This window comes from Glycine max, chromosome 16, assembly GCF_000004515.6.
Source record: "Glycine max cultivar Williams 82 chromosome 16, Glycine_max_v4.0, whole genome shotgun sequence".
NCBI classification, from domain to species: domain Eukaryota; kingdom Viridiplantae; phylum Streptophyta; class Magnoliopsida; order Fabales; family Fabaceae; genus Glycine; species Glycine max.
Window position 1 is genome coordinate 21,601,655 of NC_038252.2, and position 14,628 is coordinate 21,616,282.

Genomic DNA, 14,628 nt, shown 5'->3' on the forward strand with positions numbered 1-14,628 from the left:
GTTATTAATCATTAGAATTTATGTTTGGACACTTTTCAAAAAGTGATAAAAAGTGTATGTTACTAGGTTTTAAGCTTTAATAATTAGATTGTTTATTTAAAAATGACTAGCTTAACGCTTTAAACACATCATCCTCTTACTTATATACCCTTTAATTTGTTTGTTTCTAACCCACAAATGTGAGATTTAATTTATTCTCCAACACTCTCATTCCTTCAATCTCTAGCTTAAGCAACCAAGCTTCTTTTATTTATTATCTGGATTTGTACCTACTCCTTTTTTAAAGTTTCAGAGGTCTCAAATCTATTTTTTTTTAAGCTTGACATATATATATATATATATATATATATATATATATATATATATATATATTTATTTATTTATTTATTTATTGAGCCTTCTTTTGCCCGTCCGTAATTTTTTTCTTCACTATTTTGGGCTTATCTTAGATATGTTTGAACATTGAACCCTTGTTTAAATGTGAAAAAGTGAATGTGTTAGCGAGCTTTCAACTTAAGTGGTTTGTATGTTTAAATTAAAATACATTTAAACTTTGAACTAATATATGATTATCTTACTTTTGCATCCTTTAATTTCCTAAGCCACCACTATGCAACTTATTATATATCCAACAGTTATCTCTTAAATATGCCTGTCTCATTATTTTTGGAGAGTTAAGTTACAAAAAGATAATAATCGTAAGAATTCTTCATGCAACGGACAACTTATCTTTGACTAAACCAATAAATTGAATAGATCAGTATGCTTATGATTCTTGATCATTACAAAGATAAGTTATTATCAGCAAATATTGCAGTAACATAATCACTAAACATTGCAATAACATGATTAAGCAAGCAACTATATAGACACCAGTCCCCTATCTTCTGCCTCTACAATCCAAATTGCTCAAATTGATCAAAGTAAAGGGCTTCTGAAAATTCTTTTGCAAAAAACAAACTCTTGTTGACCTTGAATGTGTTCCACCAAATGACATGCTATACATTGGTGTCAAAATAATTTGTTGCCTCTTTGTTCCAAAATCATACACCTCATAAAATTCTGACTGTAAAAATTCGTTTTTAAACTCATTCTCCATAAAAAAACAGGAGTCCTAATTCCTCCTTTGCCTATCAATTGAATGGTTTCAGCTGTGATAGCCTTTCAGCAAGAGCAGTAAATCAGAAAACAATGTTTACTCCCAATAAAAATATCCCAATACAAACAATGTTTACTCGCAACACAATTAGGAATTTACATTAGTCGTCTAAGGCTTATTTATAATTGTTAGGCTTCTTAACTGACAATAGAATCAACTAACTAAAACATTTTTACCAATGGCATCAACCCCTACCCTTTCTTAACAGTTGCTTTTTACAACTGACAAGGTCAGCCTCTGGTATAGTTATAGTTGTATGGGGCGTTATCCTTGTTATGATTGTCTTTTCCCTAAAAGCAACAGTTATGGACTCACGCAAATGCGAGATTATACAATATAGTTGTCTTGCCATTGAAGCAGCATTAAGACAGGATGCAAATGTCAATTAATGCTCTGTTTTGGTTTTTAGCAGAACATCTGTAATATGTATACGAACATGGTCATGAAGTTGAAATTCAATGATCAACCAACATTATTTGGACGTCTCGCATTTTTGTTGACATGTACAAATTTGGTTAATCAGTTTCAATGTGACAGACTACTATCAGGTATCATTATTCAAGATGGAATACAATTTTATTTTATTTTTTACTGAATACTGACATGCAAAACATGAATCAAGAGCCATAGATCCCAACTAGGTTGGCACCTAAGACTCTCTCAATCAAATTCCGCATGCCTCTTTATTAAAAAAATAAAAATTTGAAGTACGTGAAAGGAGGATAATAGCCATCCTGAAGAAACAAGGATTACAACAATTAAGAAAATCCATAATTGGACAAGCCCTATCCTAGCAAACTGCTCAGAAAGAAAAGTAGGGATGCACCATAAGAAACCATGTGAGTTAATACCAAAATTAGCCAACTTGTCCACGCATTGATTCCCCTCCCTAAAGATGTGAAAAGTAACGAAGTCCATTTCATGTGTCAGCAGCAAACAATTCTTAAAGCGATTGCGTAATTGCCAAGGGACAATATGAAGGGATTTGAAAGAAGCAACCACCAAAGAGGAGTCACACTCTAACCATAACTTCCTTCAACCTTTCTCAAAATCTGTTTTAATGGCAATCATGGCCACACTGAAACAAAATAAAATTACAATGAAAGACAATCAAACCAAAAAGTTCCTTGAAACAGAGATTTTACATTACATGGTAAACATCAATACTAAATATCCTACACATCTAGCAATCCATAAAGCTTTCATCCAAGATTGCACTTTTGAAGCTAATCAGCCATAAACAGAAAACTTTGTGCTACAATTCAGAATACAAATATTAATGGTGATAGAGAAAAGTTAAAGACTGAATTTCAGTAATAAACTAAATGAAACTGAAAATCTAGCTAGCCATTGCAAAAAAGTACATAAATCTAAGCATTATTAAAGAGGTTTAAATTTTGCAGGAATTTATTTGAAAACAACAAAAAATTCTCTAAACAGAACACGCCATCTATAATTTCTTTGCAATAAGAAAAATAATCATTAGTCAAAGCATGAACTAAAGAAATAGAAGAGTTGGTTTTACGAAAGCCAATATGTGTGTTGGAGAGACATAGGAGAGATAATGAAGTAAGCCACTACTTCATGAGTTAGCATTGACATTGTTGTTGAAGATTAGATAAAAGATAGAGGAGAGCAAATATATTTTCGAAGGATGCATATCTGTTATTCATTTGCTCTTTAAATAGAGCTAGAGTCAAATATACAGAACAGAAAATTCCTTATTTTTAGGCATGACTAGTATGATAAAAAAACAGAATCATAATTCCTAAAGAATATATCCTAAGCAACAAACAATTTTAAAAATTAGCTAAAACTTCCACGTATGCAGCTATTGTAGGCACAATTTCAACAAATCTTCTCCTTGCCTCAATAGTTGCAGACACCTAGTTTATTTCTTAAAGCTTCAAATCTAGCTTTTGGAAGAGCTTTTGTTAAGATATATGCACTTTGATCTTCAGTTCTGCAGTAAATTAGTTTGACTTCACCTTCTCTCTGTGCTTCCCTTAAAAAAAAACAACTTGATCTTGAAATGCTTAGTCCTGCCATGAAAAACAAGATTATTTGAAATGAAAATAGCTACTTGATTATCAACAAGAATTTGTGTAGGCTCCTTTTATTCCATATGTAAATCAGCAAGTATACGCCTTAGCCAAATAACTTGATTCACAGTTGTAGTGGCTGCCACATATTCTGCCTCAATTGTGCTTTGAGCCACTATGTCTTGCTTTATTGAACTCCAAGAAAACATACCCAAACCAAAGCTGAAACAATAACCTGTTGTACTTTTCATATCATCATCAATGAATTGTGGAATTTCTGGTGGTTGCTTTTTTATTGACTCCTCCCAACTCCATTGTTTTTCTTCCATGAACTTGAAATCTCTACTTACAAGAATTTTTCCATTTTGTGGTTGAAAAATTCTATAAGCTTTGGAAGTATTGTTGTATCCAATAAAAACTCCTGGTTCTACCTTCTTGTCCAACTTGTCTTTTTTAACTTGTGGTACAAAAGAAAAATAAAGACAACAAATTTTTTTCAGATTTTGCAAATCTGGTCTGTAACCAAACCAGCCTTCAAATGGAGTTTTTTTATTCAGCACTCTGGATGGTAATCTATTAAGCAAAAATACTGTAGTGCTTGCAGTCTCTGCCCACAGCTTCTTTGGCAACTCCTTTTCATACAACATACACCTTGTCATCTCCATGATACTTCTATTTTTTCTCTCACTTACACCATTCTATTGTGGGGTGTACGGTACAGTGAGTTGGTGCTCTATGCCAGCTTCTTCACAAAATTTGTGAAATGTGTCATTTGCATATTCCTTCCCATTATCCGATCTTATTGTGCGTAACCTGCAACCACTTTGATTCTCCACCAATACTTTATGTTTCCAAAATATGTTAGCTACCTCAGTCTTGGATTTTAAGAAATAAATCCAACAAAATCTGGAATAATCATTAATAAATGTAATATAATATCTATTACCATTTAAAGATGTTGTTCTTTGAGGTCCTCCGACATCTGTATGTACTAATTACAATTTTTGTGTTGCTCTCCACGTTGTTTGGGAAAATGGTAATCTAATTTGCTTGCCATATTGACAAGCTACACAATCAAACAGCTTGTCTTCAAGCAACGACACACCTTTCACCAAGGCGTGTTTTTGCATGTATAGAAGTCCCGTAAGATGGAAATGTCCAAGCCTTTTGTGCCATAATTCAATGTTGTTGCTGGTGCTTGAAAAAGCTATTTGCTCCTCCTCCATTAGATTTAGAGCATAGCTTTTGGTCCTTATTTCCACCTTAAACACATTTTTGCCTTCTGCATCCTTAATCAAGCACCATTTGCCTTCAAATATAACTTTGAAGTCCTTTTCAACTAGCTGCGCCACACTAAGCAAATTCTGGTCAATGTCAGGCACATATAAGACATCATAGATATGTTTCAAACCTGTTAAACTTTCTATAGTAACAGTTCCTTTTCCTTTGGCTGAGATGAAATCACCATTTCCAATTTTTACTTTGGAAACAATGGTTTTGTCAAGCTCTTTAAAAAGCGTTTGGTCGTTCGTCATATGATTTGTACAACTGCTGTCTATTAACCATGAATCACTGGAACTATTGCTTGTAGCAAAACATGTTGCAACAAAGAGTTGCTTTTCTTCTTCTTGCTCCATGGACACCTTTTCCTCCTCCGGTGACTTGCAAATCCGCTCTACATGGCCTAACTTACCACATTTTTTGAACTTGATGTTAGGCCTCCACCAACATTTTTTTTAGAGTGGTTTGTTTTTTTGCAGTGTGGACAAGGCGGAAAAGTATCATTTTGTTGCTTGTTGGAGCTTTCAGCTGGTTTCTTGTTCTTCCATTTGTTGTTCTTCTTATTTTGCCTCCTCCTGAGTTTTGTGCTTTTATATGAAAAACACCTTGTACTGGCTCCTCATGTCTCATCATTCTCCTCTGTTCCTGTACCTGTAAAGCATTTACCAATTCTCCAATGGTGATATTTGACAAGTCTTTTAACTCCTCTAATGCTGATATTTTAGATTCATATTTTTCAAGTATAGTAACAAGTATTTTTTGCACTATCCTTTTGTCAGGAAAATCCTTACTGAGGAGATGTACCTTGTTTGCAATGCTCAACAGTTTGTCAGCATAACTTTTGATAGTTTCTGTCTTCTTCATGCTCTGCATCTCAAATTATCTAGCCAAGTTAAGTGCCTTCATACCTTTGGTTCGCTCACTACCTTGATACTCTGATTTGAGGTAGTCCCAAATGTCCTTCGCAGAATTCAAATTCATAATTCTGGTAAATATGATTTTTGAAACTAAAGAGAAAAGACAAGCTTTGGCCTTGACCTTTCTTGTCTTGCTCTCTTTGTGATTCTTCAGCTGAGCCACTGTAGGATTTTCAGGCAGTGGCCAAACTGCATAGTCTTCTTCTATTGGTTCCCAAAGATCTAGTGCTTCAAGATGAGTAGTCATCCTTGCAGCCCATAGGTCGTACTCCTCACCATCAAAAACTGGTGGTGGTATTATGTGTGTTGTGTTTACTTCCATTATAGTTTCTCTCAACTCATAGATCCCTCAAGATGATGACTCTTGATACCAATTTGTTGTTGAAGATTAAATAAAAGATAGAGGAGAGCAGATATATTTTCGAAAGATGCATAGCTGTTATTCATTTGCTCTTTAAATAGAGCTAGAGTCAAATATACAAAACAGAAAATCCCTTATTTTTAGGCATGACTAAAACAGTTTCTAGTATGATAAAAAACAAAATCATAACTCCTAAATAATATATCCTAAGCAACAAACAATTTTAAAATTTAAAAAATTAGCTAAAACATCCACGTATGCAGCTATTGTAGGCACAATTTCAACAGACATGAATAAAGAATTAAAAAAGTATATTCTAGCAATTAGATTCATGCTTTTAGAAAAAGGCATTCCCCTTATCATCAAAAGTTATTGATTTATTTAACTAAAGCAGAGAAATAAAAACTATGAAGTTCATAGAAAGAAGTTATCAGTATTAGGTACCTGGCTACTAACCTGTGAGCCACCTATGGCACTTCCCCATATTTACTTCCATTGTTTCAAGTATATAGTCTGTTAGTCTGTTCAAGAATCTCATATAAGCAATTCTCCATGGTTGCCAAAGTAGTATTGTCCCCAATAAGCACCAAAAGCCTGTGAAGAATCCAAACCCCAAGCTCATGTATAATGCTCCATAGAAAATTGAATTGTCATCTTCACCATCAATTGCTAGTCCTTGAGGCTTTGCTATTGTCTCATCTCCAGGACAACTTTTGTTAAGTTGCTCACCACAAAGACCAAGATTTCCTCCAAAAGTAGAGGCATCAAAGGTTTAATTTGCAACTGTCTTCCCTAGGGGATTCTTCCAATCAGATTGTTGTTTGATAAGTCTAACACAGAAAGACGATCAATTTTGGAAAGAGTAGAAGGAATTTTGCCAGAGAAATGATTTCTTGATAAGTCGAAAAATTCTAACAAATTTAAATTCCCAATCTCGTCAGGAATTTCTCCATTTAAGTTGTTTCTTGATAAATTCAAAGAAACTAATCCAAGTAAATACCCAAATCCTGTCGGTATTTCACCTGTTAAGTTATTACTTGAGAGATCAATGCTCATTTAAAGATACTCAGGATTGAAAAACACATGGCCTTTCCACATCAATAACATCTTAGAGTCATAATAGCCTTCTACAATTTCAGATCTGTTTACTGTTCTTTCCATCATTGCAGTAAAATTCCTCAGACATGTTGGAATTCTTCAGGACAAATGATTCCTTGAAAGATCTAAGAGATGAATTTGCATCAAATAGCAGAGATGAACAGGAACACTTCCAAAGAAGCGATTTACTCTCAAGCTTAAGATTTCCAATTGTTGTAGACTTTTTCCAATCCATGATGGTATTGTACCAGACAACAAATTTTCACCCACACCTAACATATATAAACTTGTGCAGTTCTTCAATGTGAATGGTAGCTTTCCGGTTAAACTGTTGTTTCGTAAGGCCAAAGCTCCCAAATTAACAAGAGTACCCAAGGACTGTGGAAGCTTCCCTGACAGTTTATTATCACTTAGATCAAGATATTCTAATGAACTTAGATGTTCCCAACAGTCAGGCAGCTGTTCCATTATTTGACAAATCCAATTTGCCGATTTTTGTGGTTGCACTTTTTCTGCACAAGAATGGATTTAAATCTGAAATCTTATTTTTGGAAAGATCCAATATGTAAGCTTGTGATAAAAAAGCAGGAATTTCACCTTCAAGTTGATTTGAATTTAGAATTATAAATCTATCAACATCAGTAAGCTTGATTGGTAGATTTGGAATTGTACCTTTGAGACTGTTGCTAGACATGTTCAACTCGCTTATAGACTGTAACTCGTTCCAAAACCAATCTGGTACAAAGTCATCAATCTCAGCATCAGAAATATCTAGAAAGCTTAACTGACTTTGAGTCTGGAGCCAACTTGGGAAACTAGGTCCCAACTTGCAAGAACCTAGTCCCAAACGAAATATTTGGAAAGATGGAATCCAGGAAGTAGCAAACTTTAGAGACAATGAGTTGTCTGTTAAGTCTAATTCCATCAATTTGGAAAAATTTGTGAGATGCAATTCGTTGATATCACCCTCCAAATAATTCTTCTCTAGGTGAAGACTCTCCAACTGATACAACAAACGAATGCTTTTTGGTATTTCACCCGTTAATTTATTATTGGAAAGATCTAATCTCCTCAAAGATGACAAAATTAAAGAATTTTGAATAAAGCTATAAATTTTCCCACTCAAGTTGTTACTGCTAATGTCTAATTCCTGTAATGTGCATATATTTCCAAGAGAAGCTGGAATCTCACCTTGCAGTTTGTTAGAGGAAAGGGTTAGAACTTCAAGAGAGTTCATTACTTTCCCAAATCCATCTGGAATGGGACCTTCTAACAGGTTATGATCAAGAGAAAGTGCATGAAGATTGGTGGTGAAGTTGGAAATCCAGTGAAATATAGCCAATGATTTCAATAGATTAGAGGAGAGATCAAGGGTGACAAGAGAAGATGAAGACTTTTTTATGGAAGTAGATGGAACAAGAAAACTTTTATCAGTAAAACCACACTCTTCTAGATAAAGTTCTTGTATGGTGGAGCTGAAGTTGAAATTTCCTAAAATTATTGATGATGTCAGGTCATTAACAGCAAGATCAAGGACCACAAGGGAGGGAGAGTTTGGATAGTGAGGAGACAACAAATCAATATTATTACCACGAAGACGAAGCTCTTGGAGATTATGACTATAGTTGAACAACAATTGGAATGTTGATGATGTCAGCATATTATCAGAGAGGTCAAGGATGGAAAGAGAAGTGGAAAGGTTGGAATGAGAACGAAACAACGATGAATATCATGATCTGAAAAGCTACAACGAACTAGTCTCAGCTCTCTTAAGTATGGAATAAGCAATCATTTGTTACCAGTGACCAGAGGAGCCAAGATTTGGCATTGAATCAAGGCCAAAATTTGTTAAGGAAGAGAGAGAAGATAGCCACTTTGCATCGTTAACCATAAGATCAAAACTGCCAGCAAGTCTAAGAGTATGCAAGATAGGAAGATTCCCAACATGGAAAGGGATTGCTTTGGAAAGTGAAGTAAACCCAAGATCAAGATACCTCAACAGTGAGAGATTTCCAATTTGATAAGGGATTTCTCCATGGAGAACATAATTTCCCTTTAAATCTAGATATCGTAAACATGTAAGCTTCCCTAGCTGAGAAGGGATTGGTCCCTGGAGAGAATTTACTTTAAGATCAAGATACTCCAACTTTGAGAGATTTCCTATTTCACAAGGAATCTCCCCATCAAAATTCATATATGATAGATTCAGAAATCTTAAGCTTCTGAAAGAGCCCAGGTGTTCAGGGAGTTTACTTTTATTGGAATCATAATTCGAACTGCGATCCAGATATTCCATATTTTGCAAGTAAATCAAAGAAGTGAGATCGATTAGACCTGTCAAAAAATGCATATTCGAACCGTGAAGATCGAGTATTTGTAGGTGACCTGTTTCATTGTTGCATTCAATGCCTCTCCAATTGCAGCAACTTTGTTACTGTCATCATCCCTCCATGTGAACAGCATGCTAGAGTGATCTATGATGAGGCCTTGTTTGAAGTCTCCTTCTCTATGCATTTCACATGTGAACTCTGTGCTGGCCAGTTGAATCCAATAACGGATACTAACACTGCAAACAAAATTTTGAGAAAGGGACTGCCCATTACAATTTTCTAGATATGTAATTTCTGCTAGCTATATATGCTATAAACTCTGATAAGAGTAGAAGAACAACACAAAATTTATTTAAGCTAATAAAGTATTTGTCATTCAGTAGGTTTAAATCATAACTGACTCCAATTAATTTGATACAAGATTTCTCTTATATTTTAACCTTTAATTTATTTAAAATTATGAGTTCCTTATTTTTCAATTAATTAGTCCTTATAAAAGCAACTCATACACATTTTACTTTAATGATTTAATTTTAAGAAACTTTTCAAAGACACACACTTTTATAGTTTTTATTTTCACTTATTTTTCAATTAAAATTTAAGTTTAATTATTTTGATTGAGACAAGAAAATACATTTTTTAATTATAAATAAAACATAATTTAAAATTACTTAACATAATACGTAGATCTTTTCTATTGGTAAAAAAACAATAATATCACATAAAATAAACAACTTGTTAGGTAGCAATATATGCTCCAATATTTTATTATGTCATGTGATAAGTGAGTAAAACTAAGATTGAATTTTGTTATATTTATCTACGGTATGTAATGGAGGAAGTTAAATGTTGGGTGCAAAAGAGCATTTCCATTTTGAGTGTTTGGCCGAACTTTTACTTTTAGGAGAAGAAGAGTTAATAATAAGCTTGGACAAATACTATCTAAGTATTACTAACATAGAAAATAATATTGTATGTAATTTACAGAAAGATAATTTTATGTATATATTTTTTAAAATTTTTAATATATTTATTACTTTACTACCAGTATTTTTATAATAAAGATGTATTCTTTTTTAATTGACAAATTATTTAGTTTATTAATTTTATTTATTCAAATTAATTTATTCAATATTATTGAATTCCAGTCAATTACTTGCTAAAACTGAAGTCTGAAGGTTTACAAATTACAAAATGCATTTTAAAGAGAAAAATAAAAGCATAAAATAGATATATGAAGTAGAAAAATCAAATAAATCATGTTTACAGAGAGTTCCAATTTAATACAACGGGCTACTCAATATGTCTTCCTCTTTGGTTACTCTTAGTCTTCGAGACAATGGGCTAAGAGGAAACTTGACAGATGGAGTCCTCTGTTTACCAAATCTTCAGCACCTATATCTTTCAGGAAACTGGGACCTTAAAGGCCAGTAGCTTCCAGAAGTTAGTTGCAGCACAACTTCTCTTGGTTTCTTAGATCTTTCAGCTTGTGGTTTCCAAGGGTCAATCCCTCCCTCTTTCTCTAACCTCACACATCTTACTTCCCTCAATCTCTCAGCTAACAAAATAGAGAGTGAGCTGCAATCAACACTTTCAAATCTTCAACATCTCATTCACTTGGATCTTTCATATAATAAATTGGAGGGCCCTCTGCCTAACAATATAACAGGGTTTTCAAACCTAACATCGTTAATGTTATATAGAAACTTACTGAATGGGACAATTGCTTCTTGGTGTTTATCTTTGCCATCTTTGATTGATTTAGATCTATCAGAAAACCAATTCTCAGGACATATTAGTGCAATCTCATCATATTCCTTGGAGAGATTGTCTTTATCCCACAACAAGTTAAAAGGCAATATTCCAGAAGCAATTTTTAGCCTTGTAAACCTTACTAAATTAGATCTATCATCAAATAATTTAAGTGGATCAGTCAACTTTCCACTTTTCTCCAAGCTTCAAAATTTGGGAAGACTTAACCTTTCACAGAATAATCAGTTATCACTAAATTTAAAATCCAATGTCAATAATAGTTTCTCCCGCTTATGGAGTTTGGACTTATCTTCTATGGATTTAACTGAATTTCCAAAAATTATCAGAAAAAGTCCCGATTTTGGAATCACTCCATTTGTCCAATAACAAACTTAGAGGTAGAGTGCCAAATTGGTTGCATGAAGCAAGCTCGTCGTTATATGAATTGGACCTCTCTCATAACCTATTGACGCAATCATTGCACCAATTCTCATGGAACCAACTACTCGGTTACCTTGATCTTAGTTTTAACTCAATCACTGGTGGTTTCTCTCCCTCAGTTTGCAATGCAAATGCAATTGAGATTCTCAACTTGTCTCACAACAAGTTGACAGGAACCATTCCACAATGCCTTGCTAACTCATCATCCCTTCAAGTTTTGGATCTACAACTGAACAAGCTTCATAGCACTTTGCCATGTACCTTTGCAAAGGACTGTCAGCTCAGAACTCTGGATTTCAATGGCAACCAATTATTAGAAGGTTTTTTGCCAGAATCTTTGTCCAATTGCATTTATCTGGAGGTTTTAGATCTTGGAAACAATCAAATAAAGGACGTGTTTCCCCATTGGCTTCAAACTCTACCAGAATTGAAAGTATTGGTTTTGCAAGCCAACAAGTTGTACGGTCCCATTGCCGGTTTAAAGACCAAGCATGGATTCCGCAGTTTAGTCATTTTTTATGTCTCTTCCAACAACTTCAGCGGCCCAATACCAAAAGCCTACATAAAAAAATTTGAAGCCATGAAGAACGTTGTTCTAGATTCCAATGGGCAATACATGGAAATTTCTACTTTGCAAAGTGAAAACATGTACAGTGATTTTGTGACTACAACAACAAAAGCAATTACTATGAAAATGGACAAAATTCGAAATGACTTTGTAAGCATTGATTTATCGCAAAACAGATTTGAAGGAGAGATTCCAAATGCCATTGGAGAGCTTCATTCACTCAGAGGGCTCAACTTTTCCCATAACAGACTTATTGGTCGTATTCCCCAATCCATGGGAAATTTGAGAAACTTAGAATCATTGGATCTCTCCTCAAATATGCTCACTGGTGGGATACCTACAGAATTAAGTAATTTGAACTTTCTTCAAGTCCTAAAACTTTCCAATAACCATCTTGTGGGAGAAATACCTCAAGGAAAACAGTTCAGTACGTACTTTTCCCAATGATTTCTATGAGGGAAACTCAGGGTTATGTGGACTCCCACTGACAATCAAATGCTGCAAGGACCCTGAATAACATTCTTCACCTTCAACTACCTTCAGGAGAGAAGAAGGATTTGGATTTGGTTGGAAACCAGTGGCTATAGGATATGGATGTGGAATGGTCTCTGGAGTGGGAATGGGATGTTGTGTATTGTTAATAGGAAAGCCTCAATGGCTTGTGAGAATGGTTGGAGGTCAACTCAATAAAAAGGTGAAAAGGAAGACAAGGACGAGATCTAATGAAAATGGTAGCAGAATGAATTAGTTGATATATGGCATGACTGGAGAATGTCTTGTTCCATACCTGCCATCTTTGAAAACAAAACATAAGGGCAAGAACTTTATCACACTGCATTGCATGGGAGATCTGGTTCAAAGTTTTGCTGTAATATGAATGTGTTATACTTTTGCTTTTTTTGTGTGTTCTTTTTTGTTTTTTATGGGTAGAAGAGTGTGATGTACTTCATTTGCCTTGAGCTTGCCGTTTTTATCTATTTAATACGTATAAATGTAGCATTGGTTGTATAATAATAGATCTTGTATATTTTTAAAAATGCTATGTATTGGCCAATGCTAAAATATTTTGTATCTTAACAGTATATATATGCAGTTGTCTCATTTAATTCAAGGAGCTCAATTCACGGTTTTACCTTCTATTGCAGTCTATTTAATTAATATTTTAAATATTTAACCACCGAGGCATCAATTTAATCAATAAGAAAGATTCATTGTGCTTCGAGATGTTCACAACCTATCTAAGATCAGAAACCATTAAACTTATGAACATTCAAGCTTACACATGGACATTGCATCATACAAAAGAAGAGTCCACTCACTCTACATCACAACAAGAGAAATGTAGAGAAGAGACAAACCCGAAAAAAAATGTAGCAATAAAGAACAAAAACAGCAACTCAGCCAGTGGAAACAGACACTAGAGTTTCCCTCTCAGCCAACCCGAATAAAATCGCAAGGCCAAAAAGCATGCGGTATGCAGCACCTGCTTCACAGTGGCTGACACGACGTCCTACATAACGACAACAACCTTACTCACCCCTTCACCCGTCTTCACCACATCCAATGGCGTCGGTGAGGGTTGAGATTGAGATTGAGATTTCATGATGTTTGGGAGAAGAGAGGCCAATAGAGGATGAGACACTGGCCTCCATTTTGGAGAATGAGACTTTGCGGTGGGGGAATGGGGGTGTTCACAAAACACAAGAGGAGATGAATCTCAACGTGGTCGTGTTTGACTTTGGTCACATAAGAATGAAAACAAATCTGAAAAATTATTTTCAGAGTATCAGCTTGGAAGCTTATAGTAAAAATGACAGAATTTTACCCTCAAACTGATTTGTATTCAGAAGTATAGATGGTCTGTTACGAAGCTTCAATGATATATTAGGAATTGCACCAATGAGATGATTGAAAGACATATTTAAGAATCACATATATTGCAAGTTATTCCAAAACCAGTCTGGGACAGAGCCATTAATCCCATTATCAGAAATAAAGCTCATACAAAGAACTTAGTCTTAAGCCAACTAGGAAAAGTGGGGCCCAACTTGCAAGATCCGAGTCCCAAGTATTCTGATTGGAATGGAGGAACCCAACTCGGGACTAATTTCAGAGACAACGAGTTCTCTGATAGGGACAATAATTCCAATTTGGAAAAATTAGAAAGATGGGATTCAGTGACGTCACCTTCCAGAGAATTCCCATCCAAATAAAGATCCTCCAACTCTGATAGCAATCCAATGCTTTTAGGTAACATGCCAGTAATCTGGTTATAAGATAAATCCAAGCTCTTAAATATGTATCTGTTGCACAACAGTTGAAATGTTGAGGATGTCAGCTTATTTGAAGAAAGATCAAGGATGGTAAGAGCACTAGAAAAGTTGGAAGGTGAATAAAACAGAGATTGAATATTAATGTTTTTGGGTATCTTCTCTTGGGATGAATCATTGAGTAATGTTATCGACCGTGGCAATGTTGCAGTCCTTTGGCGGTTTTGCATACATTGAAAACTCTGTTGCTATGTACTTTGTGACAGAAGCAGAGTTTTCTTAATTAACACATTTGTTAATCGTTTTGTTAGAGAAGTGGCCTCAGTTAAGAAGAGAGTTGAATTAAGATACAAAAATTTTCCTAATTAAAATTTTAACTTTCTTTTGGATTAACAATGCACCTTTAATA

At 34.5% G+C, this 14,628-nt stretch overlaps 2 protein-coding genes and 1 pseudogene across 2 annotated transcripts; 1 reads left to right on the plus strand and 2 right to left on the minus strand.

Annotated features, from left to right (window-relative positions):
• Positions 1–1,669: 1,669 nt before the first annotated feature.
• On the minus strand, positions 1,670–9,450 carry LOC112999757 (receptor-like protein EIX2). Its single transcript, XM_026126012.2, has 3 exons — positions 7,531–9,450; positions 6,217–7,370; positions 1,670–2,237 (listed from the first exon to the last, which is right to left on the minus strand). The coding sequence occupies exons 1-2, from the start codon at positions 8,516–8,518 to the stop codon at positions 6,958–6,960; spliced, it is 1,401 nt and encodes a 466-aa protein (XP_025981797.1). The 5' UTR covers positions 8,519–9,450; the 3' UTR covers positions 1,670–2,237; positions 6,217–6,957.
• LOC121173682 (receptor-like protein 43) lies at positions 8,654–9,372 on the minus strand. The gene is made up of 2 exons (XM_041010351.1): positions 9,244–9,372; positions 8,654–8,968 (listed from the first exon to the last, which is right to left on the minus strand). The coding sequence occupies exons 1-2, from the start codon at positions 9,370–9,372 to the stop codon at positions 8,654–8,656; spliced, it is 444 nt and encodes a 147-aa protein (XP_040866285.1).
• Positions 9,451–10,490: 1,040 nt separating the features above from the next.
• Positions 10,491–13,268, plus strand: LOC100809229 (receptor like protein 27-like; annotated as a pseudogene).
• The last annotated feature ends 1,360 nt before the right edge of the window (positions 13,269–14,628 follow it).